The sequence below is a fragment of the Entelurus aequoreus genome, linkage group LG04 (genome assembly GCF_033978785.1).
Source record: "Entelurus aequoreus isolate RoL-2023_Sb linkage group LG04, RoL_Eaeq_v1.1, whole genome shotgun sequence".
Classification (NCBI taxonomy): Eukaryota; Metazoa; Chordata; class Actinopteri; order Syngnathiformes; family Syngnathidae; genus Entelurus; species Entelurus aequoreus.
The window spans coordinates 6,379,762-6,391,631 of NC_084734.1; the positions used below are offsets into that span (position 1 = coordinate 6,379,762).

The following is an 11,870-nucleotide window of genomic DNA, read 5'->3' on the forward strand; positions in this document are numbered from 1 at the left end:
ATTTAATATATATTATTGTTTTAGTTGCTTAAGAGATACTCCTGGCTCTGAATTTGCTCATTGCTATTTTGGCGGTCCTTGAACTCACCGTATAGTTTGTTTACATGTATAACTTTCTCCGACTTTCTAGGACGTGTTTTATGCCACTTCTTTTTCTGTCTCATTTTGTCCACCACACTTTTAACGTTGTGCATGAGTGCACAAAGGTGAGTTTTGTTGATGTTATTGACTTGTGTGGAGTGCTAACCAGACATATTTGGTCACTGCATGACTGCAAGCTAATCGATGCTAACATGCTATTTAGGCTAGCTATATGTACATATTGCATCATTATGCCTCATTTGTAGCTATATTTGAGCTCATTTAGTTTCCTTTAAGTCCTCTTAATTAAATGTACATCTCATGACACATTTAATATGGCTTTTAATTTGTTTTTGTATTTTTGGTCCAATATGGCTCTTTCAACATTTTGGGTTGCCGACCCCTGGTCTAAACGATACCGTTTGATCAGCTGCTCGTCATCAAACAAAGATGAACGTTCGCGCACGTCTCTCTCGCCTCAGTGCCATCCCCTGCTGGCAACTCCTAACCACTTAAGACACCTCTGAAGGTCTCTTAAATATCGTGGAGAGTAGGAGTGGTTCTTAGACTTAAGAACGTTGATAAAAAGCTTTTATTCTTAAGTTTGAGAGTAGGACTAAATTTCGCAAATTTTCAGGGGCCGTACTTATCAAGCTTCTTAGAGTGCCATTTTACACTTAAGTCCTGAGAATTTGCGAAATTTAGTCCTACTCTCAAACTTAAGAATAAAATCTTTTTATCAACGTTCTTAAGTCTAAGAATCACTCCTACTCTCCACGATATTTAAGAGACCTTCAGAGGTGTCTTAAGTGGTTAGGAGTTGCCAGCAAGGGATGGCACTGAGGCGAGAGAGACGTGCGCGAACATTCAGGGAGCGGAACGATGTTCTGGACTTGTTTGATGACGAGCAGCTGATCAAACGGTATCGTTTAGACAGAGCGGGTATTATTTTTGTCACAGATTTAATACTTTTCGATTCCATGTTGATTTCTGCATGTGTCTGCAGTGGGCTAGTATATATAGAGCCACCCACACCAGTTTCAAATTAGTTGCCTAATTAATGAATTGGAAAGAAAATGTTATGACAGTAGCGTATGTGTGTGGCCGTGAGGTGAGTGACGTCAGTGAGTGTGTGGGCGACAGAAGAGAGGGAGCGGTAGCGTGAGTGCCGGCGGGGACTAGTTTGTTTTGTATTATTTTGTTGTTTATTGTCAAAATATACACTCCCATTGTCCACTTAAATATTTCCAAGATATTTCTTTATTCTTAGACAACGGATTCCCTTCCGTGATTGGTCATTTCTATGGACACAGAAATGACGTCACCTAAAATTCCATTTACGGCACATAGTAATGTCGTAATTCAGCTCTGAGTGTGACACTTAAGATTCAGTCCTACACTTCGCTGAAAGTGTGAGTAAGACGCTTGATAACTAACTTTTAAGTGCAGCTTTCAGCGAATAATTTATTTACTCTTAAGTCAACTCTTAGCAGACTTCTTAGGAGTAATTCTGAGAAGCTTGATAAGTACGGCCCCAGGACTTAAGTGTAAAATGGCACTCTAAGAAGCTTGATAAGTACGGCCCCTGGGCTATCCATGAAGTACCGCATTTTTCGGAGTATAAGTTGCACCAGAGTATAAGTCGCACCGGCCGAAAATGCATAATAAAGAAGGAAAAAAAACATATCTAAGTCGCACTGGAGTATAAGTCGCATTTTTGGGGGGAATTTATTTGATAAAAGCCAACACCAAGAATAGACATTTGAAAGGCAATTTAAAATGTCTAAAGAATAGTGAACAACAGGCTGAATAAGTGTACGTTATATGAGGCATAAATAACCAACTGGTATGTTAACGTAACATATTGTGGTAAGAGTCATTCAAATAACTATAACATATAGAACATGCTATACGTTTACCAAACAATCGCTAAATCCCATGAAATCTTATACGTCTAGTCTCTTACGTGAATGAGATCAATAATATTATTTGATATTTTACGCTAATGTGTTAATCATTTCACACATAAGTCGCACCTGAGTATAAGTCGCACCCCCCGGCATAACTATGAAAAAAACTGACACTTATAGTCCGAAAAATACGGTACTTATTATGTTGAAGGGGGCAGGAAATATAAGATATTCTTCATCCTCTTCCTTCTCAAGCGTAAGTGTGTAAATATGTGTTCTGTTGCTAAAGTTTAATTGTCTATTGATCAAAAATGCACATCAATGAAGGAGATAAATAAATAAAAATAAATAAATAAAAGAAATGTCGCCGTGTGTATTTGTGTCTGCTACACCTGGACGTGGAGTGAAACAACAACAAAAGGCAACTAAGTCCCGGAGATATAAAACATTTTTTAAAAAGTGCATAGAAACTTACCTCCACTTTCAAGGACGAACATCCTCGTAAAAACTCCCGAATGTTTCCGATGCAGTCAGCTTCGCTTCGGGGATCCGAGCAGTACTGAGAGCACAAACACACACAAGAATACAAATGTGTGTGAGGACACTTTTTACACGCTCCCTAATGGCCCCCGGCAGCATTTGGGTGAACTCGTTGGTCTTTAAAGTCCGGTTATTGTAACGCCAGTTGATGAAATATGGAGCTTGTCTGCGTCCCCTTCGTGGAAACATAAACGATTACTGAAGCGCAAAGTTAGCATTGTCGGACCCAAACATCCGCCTGTGTGTAAGACTTTCAAACTAAAACACTGACGTTAGCGTTCAAATGCGTCGGAATCCCGCGCGAAATGTCCCGCTATAAAATGGCAAGATGTGCGTCTTTGTAACTAATTACGAAACCGTGCTTGGAAAAAAAGAGAAATGTAGACCACAATTCCGAAGACACGCTTAAAAAACACCGATTTCCTGTATGGTCGTCATGCACTTCCTGTTTTGACGCCATCTTTACCAGGCAAGAAACCATAGACATGTTATAAGTAAGACGCAGCATTGGCTGCTGTGACGCGAGAAATGGGGCCGCCATCTTGAAGTGGTGATGAGGAGCCGGCGAGCAGCCTAAACTGACAGTTGACAGGTAGAAAACAAAGATGCTAAACTGACAGTTGACAGGTAGAAAACAAAGATGCTAAACTGACAGTTGACAGGTAGAAAACAAAGATGCTAAACTGACAGTTGATAGGTAGAAAACAAATATGCTAAATTGACAGTTGACAGGTAGAAAACAAAGATGCTAAACTGACAGTTGACAGGTAGAAAACAAAGATGCTAAATTGACAGTTGACAGGTAGAAAACAAAGATGCTAAACTGACAGTTGACAGGTAGAAAACAAAGATGCTAAACTGACAGTTGACAGGTAGAAAACAAATATGCTAAATTGACAGTTGACAGGTAGAAAACAAAGATGCTAAACTGACAGTTGACAGGTAGAAAACAAAGATGCTAAATTGACGGTTGACAGGTAGAAAACAAAGATGCTAAATTGACAGTTGACAGGTAGAAAACAAAGATGCTAAACTGACAGTTGACAGGTAGAAAACAAAGATGCTAAATTGACAGTTGACAGGTAGAAAACAAAGATGCTAAATTGACAGTTGACAGGTAGAAAACAAAGATGCTAAACTGACAGTTGACAGGTAGAAAACAAAGATGCTAAACTGACAGTTGACAGGTAGAAAACAAAGATGCTAAATTGACAGTTGACAGGTAGAAAACAAAGATGCTAAGCTGACAGTTGACAGGTAGAAAACAAAGATGCTAAACTGACAGTTGACAGGTAGAAAACAAAGATGCTAAACTGACAGTTGACAGGTAGAAAACAAATATGCTAAATTGACAGTTGACAGGTAGAAAACAAAGATGCTAAACTGACAGTTGACAGGTAGAAAACAAAGATGCTAAACTAACAGTTGACAGGTAGAAAACAAAGATGCTAAACTGACAGTTGACAGGTAGAAAACAAAGATGCTAAACTGACAGTTGACAGGTAGAAAACAAAGATGCTAAACTGACAGTTGACAGGTAGAAAACAAAGATGCTAAACTGACAGTTGACAGGTAGAAAACAAAGATGCTAAACTGACAGTTGACAGGTAGAAAACAAAGATGCTAAACTGACAGTTGACAGGTAGAAAACAAAGATGCTAAACTGACAGTTGACTTGACTTAAAAATAGCTGACCGTTTTTTACCCCTTTCTCTGGGATTATATTCCCAGTTTTGATCTCGGACGTCTGGTGATTTATAGCAGTGTTTTTCAACCACTGTGCTGCGGCACACTGGTGTGCCGTCAGATACAGTCTGGTGTGCCGTGAGAGATTATCGAGTTTCACCTATTTGGGTTAAAAATATTTTTTTCAAAAAAGTAATTATAGTCTGCAAATGACGTGTTGTTGTTGAGTGTCGGTGCTGTCTAGAGCTCGGCAGAGTAACCGTGTAATACTCTTCCATGTCAGTAGGTGGCAGCAGGTAGCTAATTGCTTTGTAGATGTCGGAAACAGCGGGAGGCAGCGTGCAGGTAAAAAGGTGTCTAATGCTTAAACTAAAAATAAACAAAAGGTGAGTGCCCCTAAGAAAAGGCATTGAAGCTTAGGGAAGGCTATGCAGAACGAAGCTAAAACTGAACTGGCTACAAAGTAAACAAAAACAGAATGCTGGACGACAGCAAAGACTTACTGTGGAGCAAAGACGGCGTCCACAAAGTACATCCGAACATGACATGACAATCAACAATGTCCCCGCAAAGAAGGATAAAAACAACTGAAATATTCTTGATTGCTAAAACAAAGTAGATGCGGGGAAAATCGCTCAAAGGAAGACATGAAACTGCTACAGGAAAATACCAAATAAAGAGAAAAAGCCACCAAAATAGGAGCGCAAGACAAGAAGTAAAACACTACACATAGGAAAAGAGCAAAAAAGTCCAAATAAGTCAGGGTGTGATGTGACAGGTGGTGACAGTACACCTACTTGGAGACAAGAGCTATAGTGATGCATGCTTGGTTATGCTTTAAAGTCATATCCAACAATTGCGACAACAACTTTTTACTGTCAACTGAGTTTCGTTTTTTAATGATTTCTGCTGGTGGTGTGCCTTCGCATTTTCTCAACGCAAAAAATGTGCCGTGGCTCAAAAAAGGTTGAAAAACACTGACTTATAGTATATAAGAATATTCTGATTGTTAAGCAAACTATGAATAATAAAACATGTGTCCTTTATCATAGCTACACGTAGGGCTGGGCGATATATATCGATATACTGGATATATCGCGGGTTTGTCTCTGTGCGTTGTAGAAAATGACTATATGGTGATATTGGAGTATACGTTCTCACGCAGTTGTTTTTAGCTGCGGGCATTACACTACAGGCTTTTATCACTCTTTCTTGTCTCTCCTTCTCACAGAGACATAAAACAAGCGCACCTTCTTACATACGTCACATACGTGTACGCCCTCGCGGAGCACAGAGGTAGCAGCATGGGCAACGTTAGCTGTGATGCTAGCGGAGAGGTGCGAGTGCTAATACGAGAGAAAGAAGGTGTGAATCTGGTAACAAATGAAGGAAGAATTAATTCCCAAGAAAAACAGCAGGGGGTCCATCGTCTGGCGGTGGTTTGGCTTCAAGCGGGAAGATGTCGAACAGACAAGCGTAATATGTCAAGTGTGGGGGGAAAGCATTGATACAAAAAGTAGCATTACTGCTAATTTGTAGCATCATTTGAAAAATCACATGCTAGAGAATGAAGAGTGCTTGAAACTCCGCATGTCAACATCTAATTAATAACTGTTTCATAAATACACTTTTAGTTGTGATTTCCCTCTCTGCATGAACGTTTAAAAGTAGCATATATTAATGCAGTATGAGGAATAATGTTTGAATGTAGACACATAGAATCATCATACTGCTGTGATTATATGCATCAAGTGTTCATTCAAGGCTAAGGCAAAATATCCAGATATATATGGTGTATCGCGATATGGCCTAAACATATCCAGATATTAATAAAAGGCCATATCGCACAGCCCTAGCTACACGTATAACAAAAAAGCGGGTGAAAATCAGTGGTATTCAGTTAAGTAAGATGAATTAAATGTCATTGCTCCTGCCAAATGAATTGCACTGAGTGGAGCGGATCACCACTCCAAGATGGCGGCCCCGCGTCTCGTCAGCGCCAGTAGGCAGTAGCGCTCCATGCTGCGTACACTTAGATCAGTGGTTCTTAACCTGGGTTGGATGGAACCCTAGGGGTTCGGTGAGTCGGGCTCAGGGGTTCGGCGGAGGTCAAGACACACCCGACTCATCGTGTAAATACAAACTTCTCCCTATCGACGTATTACGGATACGACAACAGCAGAAGTCACACTGATTTGCAGGTGTGTCATTTGTTGTGAGTTTATGCACTGTGTTGGTTTTGTTGTTTGAACAAGGTGATGTTCATGCACGCTTCATTTTGTGCACCAGTAAAAAAAACATGGTAACACTTTAGTATGGGGAACATATTCACCATTAATTAGTTGCTTATTAACATGCAAAATAGTAACATATTGGCTCTTAACTAGTCATTATTAAGTACTTATTAATGCCTTATTCAGCATGGCCTTATTATAACCCTAACCCTCTAACCCTGGCCCTAACCCTGAAAATAACTCTAAATTTAGTCTTTGTTACTTAGAATATGTTCCCCTAGTGTCCAAATAACTCTAAATTAAGTCTTTGTTACTTAGAATATGTTCCCCTAGTGTCCAAAAAACTCTAAATTAAGTCTTTGTTACTTAGAATATGTTCCCCTAGTGTCCAAATAATATAAATTAAGTCTTTGTTACTTATAATATGTTCCCCTAGTGTCCAAATAATCTAAATTAAGTCTTTGTTACTTATAATATGTTCCCCGAGTGTCCAAATAACTCTAAATTTAGTCTTTGTTACTTAGAATATGTTCCCTTAGTGTCTAAATAACTCTAAATTAAGTCTTTGTTACATAGAATGTTCCCCTAGTGTCCAAATAACTCTAAATTAAGTCTTTGTTATTTAGAATATGTTACCCTAGTGTCCAAACTCTAAATTAGGTCTTTGTTACTTAGAATATGTTCCCCTTGTGTCCAAAAAACTCTAAATTAAGTCTTTGTTATTTAGAATATGTTCCCCTAGTGTCCAAAAAACTCTAAATTAAGTCTTTGTTACTTAGAATATGTTCCCCTAGTGTCCAAAAAACTCTAAATTAAGTCTTTGTTACTTAGAATATGTTCCCCTAGTGTCCAAATAACTCTAAATTAAGTCTTTGTTACTTAGAATATGTTCCCCTAGTGTCCAAATAATCTAAATTAAGTCTTTGGTACTTATAATATGTTCCCCTAGTGTCCAAACAACTCTAAATTAAGTCTTTGTTGCTTAGAATATGTTCCTCTAGTGTCCAAAAAACTCTAAATTAAGTCTTTGTTACTTAGAATATGTTCCCCTAGTGTCCAAATAACTCTAAATTAAGTCTTTGTTACTTAGAATATGTTCCCCTAGTGTCCAAATAACTCTAAATTTAGTCTTTGTTACGTAGAATATGTTCCCTTAGTGTCTAAATAACTCTAAATTAAGTCTTTGTTGCTTAGAATATGTTCCCCTAGTGTCCAAAAAACTCTAAATTAAGTCTTTGTTACTTAGAATATGTTCCCCTAGTGTCCAAATAATCTAAATTAAGTCTTTGTTACTTATAATATGTTCCCCTAGTGTCCAAATAACTCTAAATTAAGTCTTTGTTGCTTAGAATATGTTCCCCGAGTGTCCAAATAACTCTAAATTAAGTCTTTGTTACTTAGAATATGTTCCCCTAGTGTCCAAAAAACTCTAAATTAAGTCTTTGTTACTTAGAATATGTTCCCCTAGTGTCCAAAAAACTCTAAATTAAGTCTTTGTTACTTAGAATATGTTCCCCTAGTGTCCAAATAACTCTAAATTAAGTCTTTCCTACTTAGAATATGTTCCCCTAGTGTCCAAATAACTCTAAATTAAGTCTTTGTTACTTAGAATATGTTCCCTTAGTGTCTAAATAACTCTAAATTAAGTCTTTGTTACTTAGAATGTTCCCCTAGTGTCCAAATAACTCTAAATTAAGTCTTTGTTACATAGAATATGTTCCCCTAGTGTCCAAATAACTCTAAATTAAGTCTTTGTTACTTAGAATATGTTCCCCTAGTGTCCAAATAACTCTAAATTAAGTCTTTGTTACTTAGAATATGTTCCCCTAGTGTCCAAATAATCTAAATTAAGTCTTTGTTACTTATAATATGTTCCCCTAGTGTCCAAATAACTCTAAATTAAGTCTTTATTACTTAGAATATGTTCCCCTAGTGTCCAAATAACTCTAAATTAAGTCTTTGTTACTTAGAATATGTTCCCCATACTAAAAGGGTTACCAAAAACTTATAACTTTGTCTTGAATTTGAAAAAAAAAACATTTTATTTTTCACTAAAGAAGGGTTCGGTGAATGTGCATATGAAACTGGTGGGGTTCGGTACCTCCAACAAGGTTAAGAACCACTGTGTTAAAGTCTTAGTCGAGTTGCAAGTCTCTTTACATTTTGTCTAAAGTCATCAAATTCATGACTCGAGTCCAAGTCATGTGACTCGCGTCCACATTTCTGGTATTCAGTGAGGTCAGATGAATTAAATGTCATTGCTCCTGCCAAATGAATTGCACTGAGTGGAGCGGATCACCACTCCAAGATGGCGGCCCCGCGTCTCGTCGGCGCCAGTAGGCAGTAGCGCGCCATGCTGCGTACACTTACAACATGTCTATGCAAGAAACCGCAGCGGGAAGAGACTCGAAGGAGGAAGTGACGAACCTTCCCCCTGCAAAAACTCTTATCCACTTTTCAATCTACGTGCATGTTTTACATCGACAAATTGTCAATAAACGTAACAATTCACACTCCTTTGAAGTGTACGACTTCCGGGGTGTTGTTTTCTTGCTAGCCGTGTGTCGTCAATGCGGAACATGTTCTTTCAAGAAGCAAATGCAACGTTGCAAAGTGAACATTCTATGTGACGGCGCGTTCGAAAGACGACAAAGTCTAGTTTGGAAGTGAAGAAGAAGGCGCGGCCTACACGGAGTTGTTGTGTGTGTGTGTGTGTGTGTGTGTGTGTGTTGACATCACAGCCTCCCTTCAGGTTGACTAGTACACATCTCACCTTGGCAGAGAAGTAACTAGTCTCACCCTGCCAGGGAAGTAACTAGTCTCACCCTGGCAGGGAAGTAACTAGTCTCACCCTGGCAGAGAAGTAGCTAGTATCACCCTGGCAGGGAAGTAACTAGTCTCACCCTGGCAGGAAAGTAACTAGTCTCACCCTGGCAGGGAAGTAACTAGTCTCACCCTGGCAGAGAAGTAACTAGTCTCACCCTGGCAGAGAAGTAGCTAGTATCACCCTGGCAGAGAAGTAACTAGTCTCACCCTGGCAGAGAAGTAGCTAGTCTCACCGTGGCAGAGAAGTAACTGGCAGAGAAGTAACTAGTCTCACCTTGGCAGAGAAGTAACCCTGGCAGAGAAGTAACTAGTCTCACCTTGGCAGAGCAGTAACTAGTCTCACCCTGGCAGGGAAGTAACTAATCTCACCCTGGCAGAGAAGTAGCTAGTCTCACCCTGGCAGGGAAGTAACTAGTCTCACCCTGGCAGAGAAGTAGCTAGTCTCACCCTGGCAGAGAAGTAACTACTCTCACCTTGGCAGAGAAGTAACTAGTCTCACCCTGGCAGAGAAGTAACTAGTCTCACCTTGGCAGAGAAGTAACCCTGGCAGAGAAGTAACTAGTCTCATCTTGGCAGAGAAGTAACTAGTCTCACCCTGGCAGAGAAGTAGCTAGTCTCACCCTGGCAGGGAAGTAACTAGTCTCACCCTGGCAGAGAAGTAGCTAGTCTCACCCTGGCAGAGAAGTAACTAGTCTCACCTTGGCAGATAAGTAACTAGTCTCACCCTGGCAGAGAAGTAACTGACAGAGAAGTAACTACTCTCACCTTGGCAGAGAAGTAACTAGTCTCACCCTGGCAGAGAAGTAACTAGTCTCACCTTGGCAGAGAAGTAACCCTGGCAGAGAAGTAACTAGTCTCACCTTGGTAGAGAAGTAACTAGTCTCACCTTGGCAGGGAAGTAACTAGTCTCACTCTGGCAGAGAAGTAACTAGTCTCACCCTGGCAGAGAAGTAACTAGTCTCACTCTGGCAGGGAAGTAACTAGTCTCACCTTGGCAGAGAAGTAACCCTGGCAGAGAAGTAACTAGTCTCACCTTGGTAGAGAAGTAACTAGTCTCACCTTGGCAGGGAAGTAACTAGTCTCACTCTGGCAGAGAAGTAGCTAGTCTCACCCTGGCAGAGAAGTAACTAGTCTCACCTTGGCAGAGAAGTTTGGCACCAGCCGCTCCGCCAGCCTGCACAGGACGGTGCCATCCTTCAGGGAGGCTTTCAGGAAGTCCTCCGGGTCTGCGACGTTCTTCTTGGGGGAGCCGAGCACCCCCAGCGAGATCAACCACGTCACGGTCTGCTCCTCCGGGTTCATGGCGCCGTCACCGCCCGCTTAAAAGGCACTCATGGCCGCCCGGTGAGGGTTTGCAAGTGGCGAGCCCGCACTTGTGCTAGAAGCTGGGCGAGAGGCGTCAGAGAGGAGGGGTGGTGGTGGAAGGAAGGAAGAAGGCTGTGTTGCTACATGCCACAACTCATCATCCCCCTGCTGGCTCAACTAGGCTGCACAACACATGCTAGTGACTGACTAGCTGCATGCAAGACAATCTGACAGCTCAGCACATTTCACACAAAATATTGTTGCATAGGCTGAGCATATTGTGAAATGGCAAAAAAGAGGACACATATAAGCGTTTTGAAAAAAATAAAACGTATACAATTATCCTGTTATATCTCACATTCTATGTTGTTTTGGAAAAAGGTTGTCATGAACGTTACTTCATTCATTAAAAAAATAATAATAAAAAAAGAAAACAAATGTGTATGCATATGTAAATGTATTCATTCATTCACTTTCCTCTTTCCTTCGTGGATCTAAACTTTACCGCTGCTGGTAGTTTTTTTCTATGTTTTTATTGAATAAGTTGTAGGTGTATTTATTTCAGTATAAAAGTGTAAAAAGTGTTTTGCTTGGGTCATGAAATGATGATAATGGTGTGCCAGGGCATACATACATTTTATATTTAACGCTTAAATCTCAGGAGTCTATACATCAACTTCACATCTATTCCTCATTTCCAAATGTTTTAGTTTGTTTTCCGCCCTTTTTTGTCAAACAAAAAACTATGTTTTTAATGGCAAACACACAAAATATGCAAAATCTTCCACCAAAAATAATTTTCAAAGTGAAATATTTGATGTGAAGTAATGGGAACCTTGGGTAGGTCAATAATTCATAATAACATTGATTTTGATTCTTTGTTTTATTAGTCAACATTGCAACTTTTTCTAAATGACATTTCACCTTTAAGCTTTTTTATATCACTTTTGTTGTTTTAGTTTATTTTAATAGTATTTTTAGAATGTGCCGTGGGCCTTTAAAACATTAGCTGTGGGCCGCAAATGGCCTCCGGGGCACACTTTTGACACCCCTGCTATAGATAATAAAACATTAAATGTGATAAATCTATGGCTAAAAAGCAGAGCCTGCGCGTTTATCACAACTCTCTCTCTGTCTCTGCCCCTCCCTCACCTATGCTGCTGTTTGTTTTGTTTTTAACCCCTTCTTAACCCTGAACGTACATTGAAAATACACGCAACCCTAACTCAAAATGCCTGACATTTGAGGCATTTAAGAAACTCTGCCTGGACATGTCCGGGGAAAAGAG

General features: G+C 39.8%; 1 protein-coding gene across 2 annotated transcripts in view; it reads right to left on the bottom strand.

Moving 5' to 3' along the window:
- The window catches only part of LOC133648230 (rho guanine nucleotide exchange factor 6-like), a 118,646-nt gene extending 107,810 nt beyond the window's left edge, over positions 1 to 10,836 (bottom strand). For both annotated transcript variants that reach the window (XM_062044114.1, XM_062044113.1), the window contains exons 1-2: positions 10,415 to 10,836; positions 2,467 to 2,550 (exon numbers count right to left, since the gene is read on the bottom strand). In XM_062044114.1, coding sequence (XP_061900098.1) covers positions 2,467 to 2,550; positions 10,415 to 10,579 — 249 coding nt within the window. In that variant the 5' untranslated portion in view covers positions 10,580 to 10,836. The remainder of the gene's footprint in view (positions 1 to 2,466; positions 2,551 to 10,414) is intronic.
- Positions 10,837 to 11,870: the final 1,034 nt, after the last annotated feature.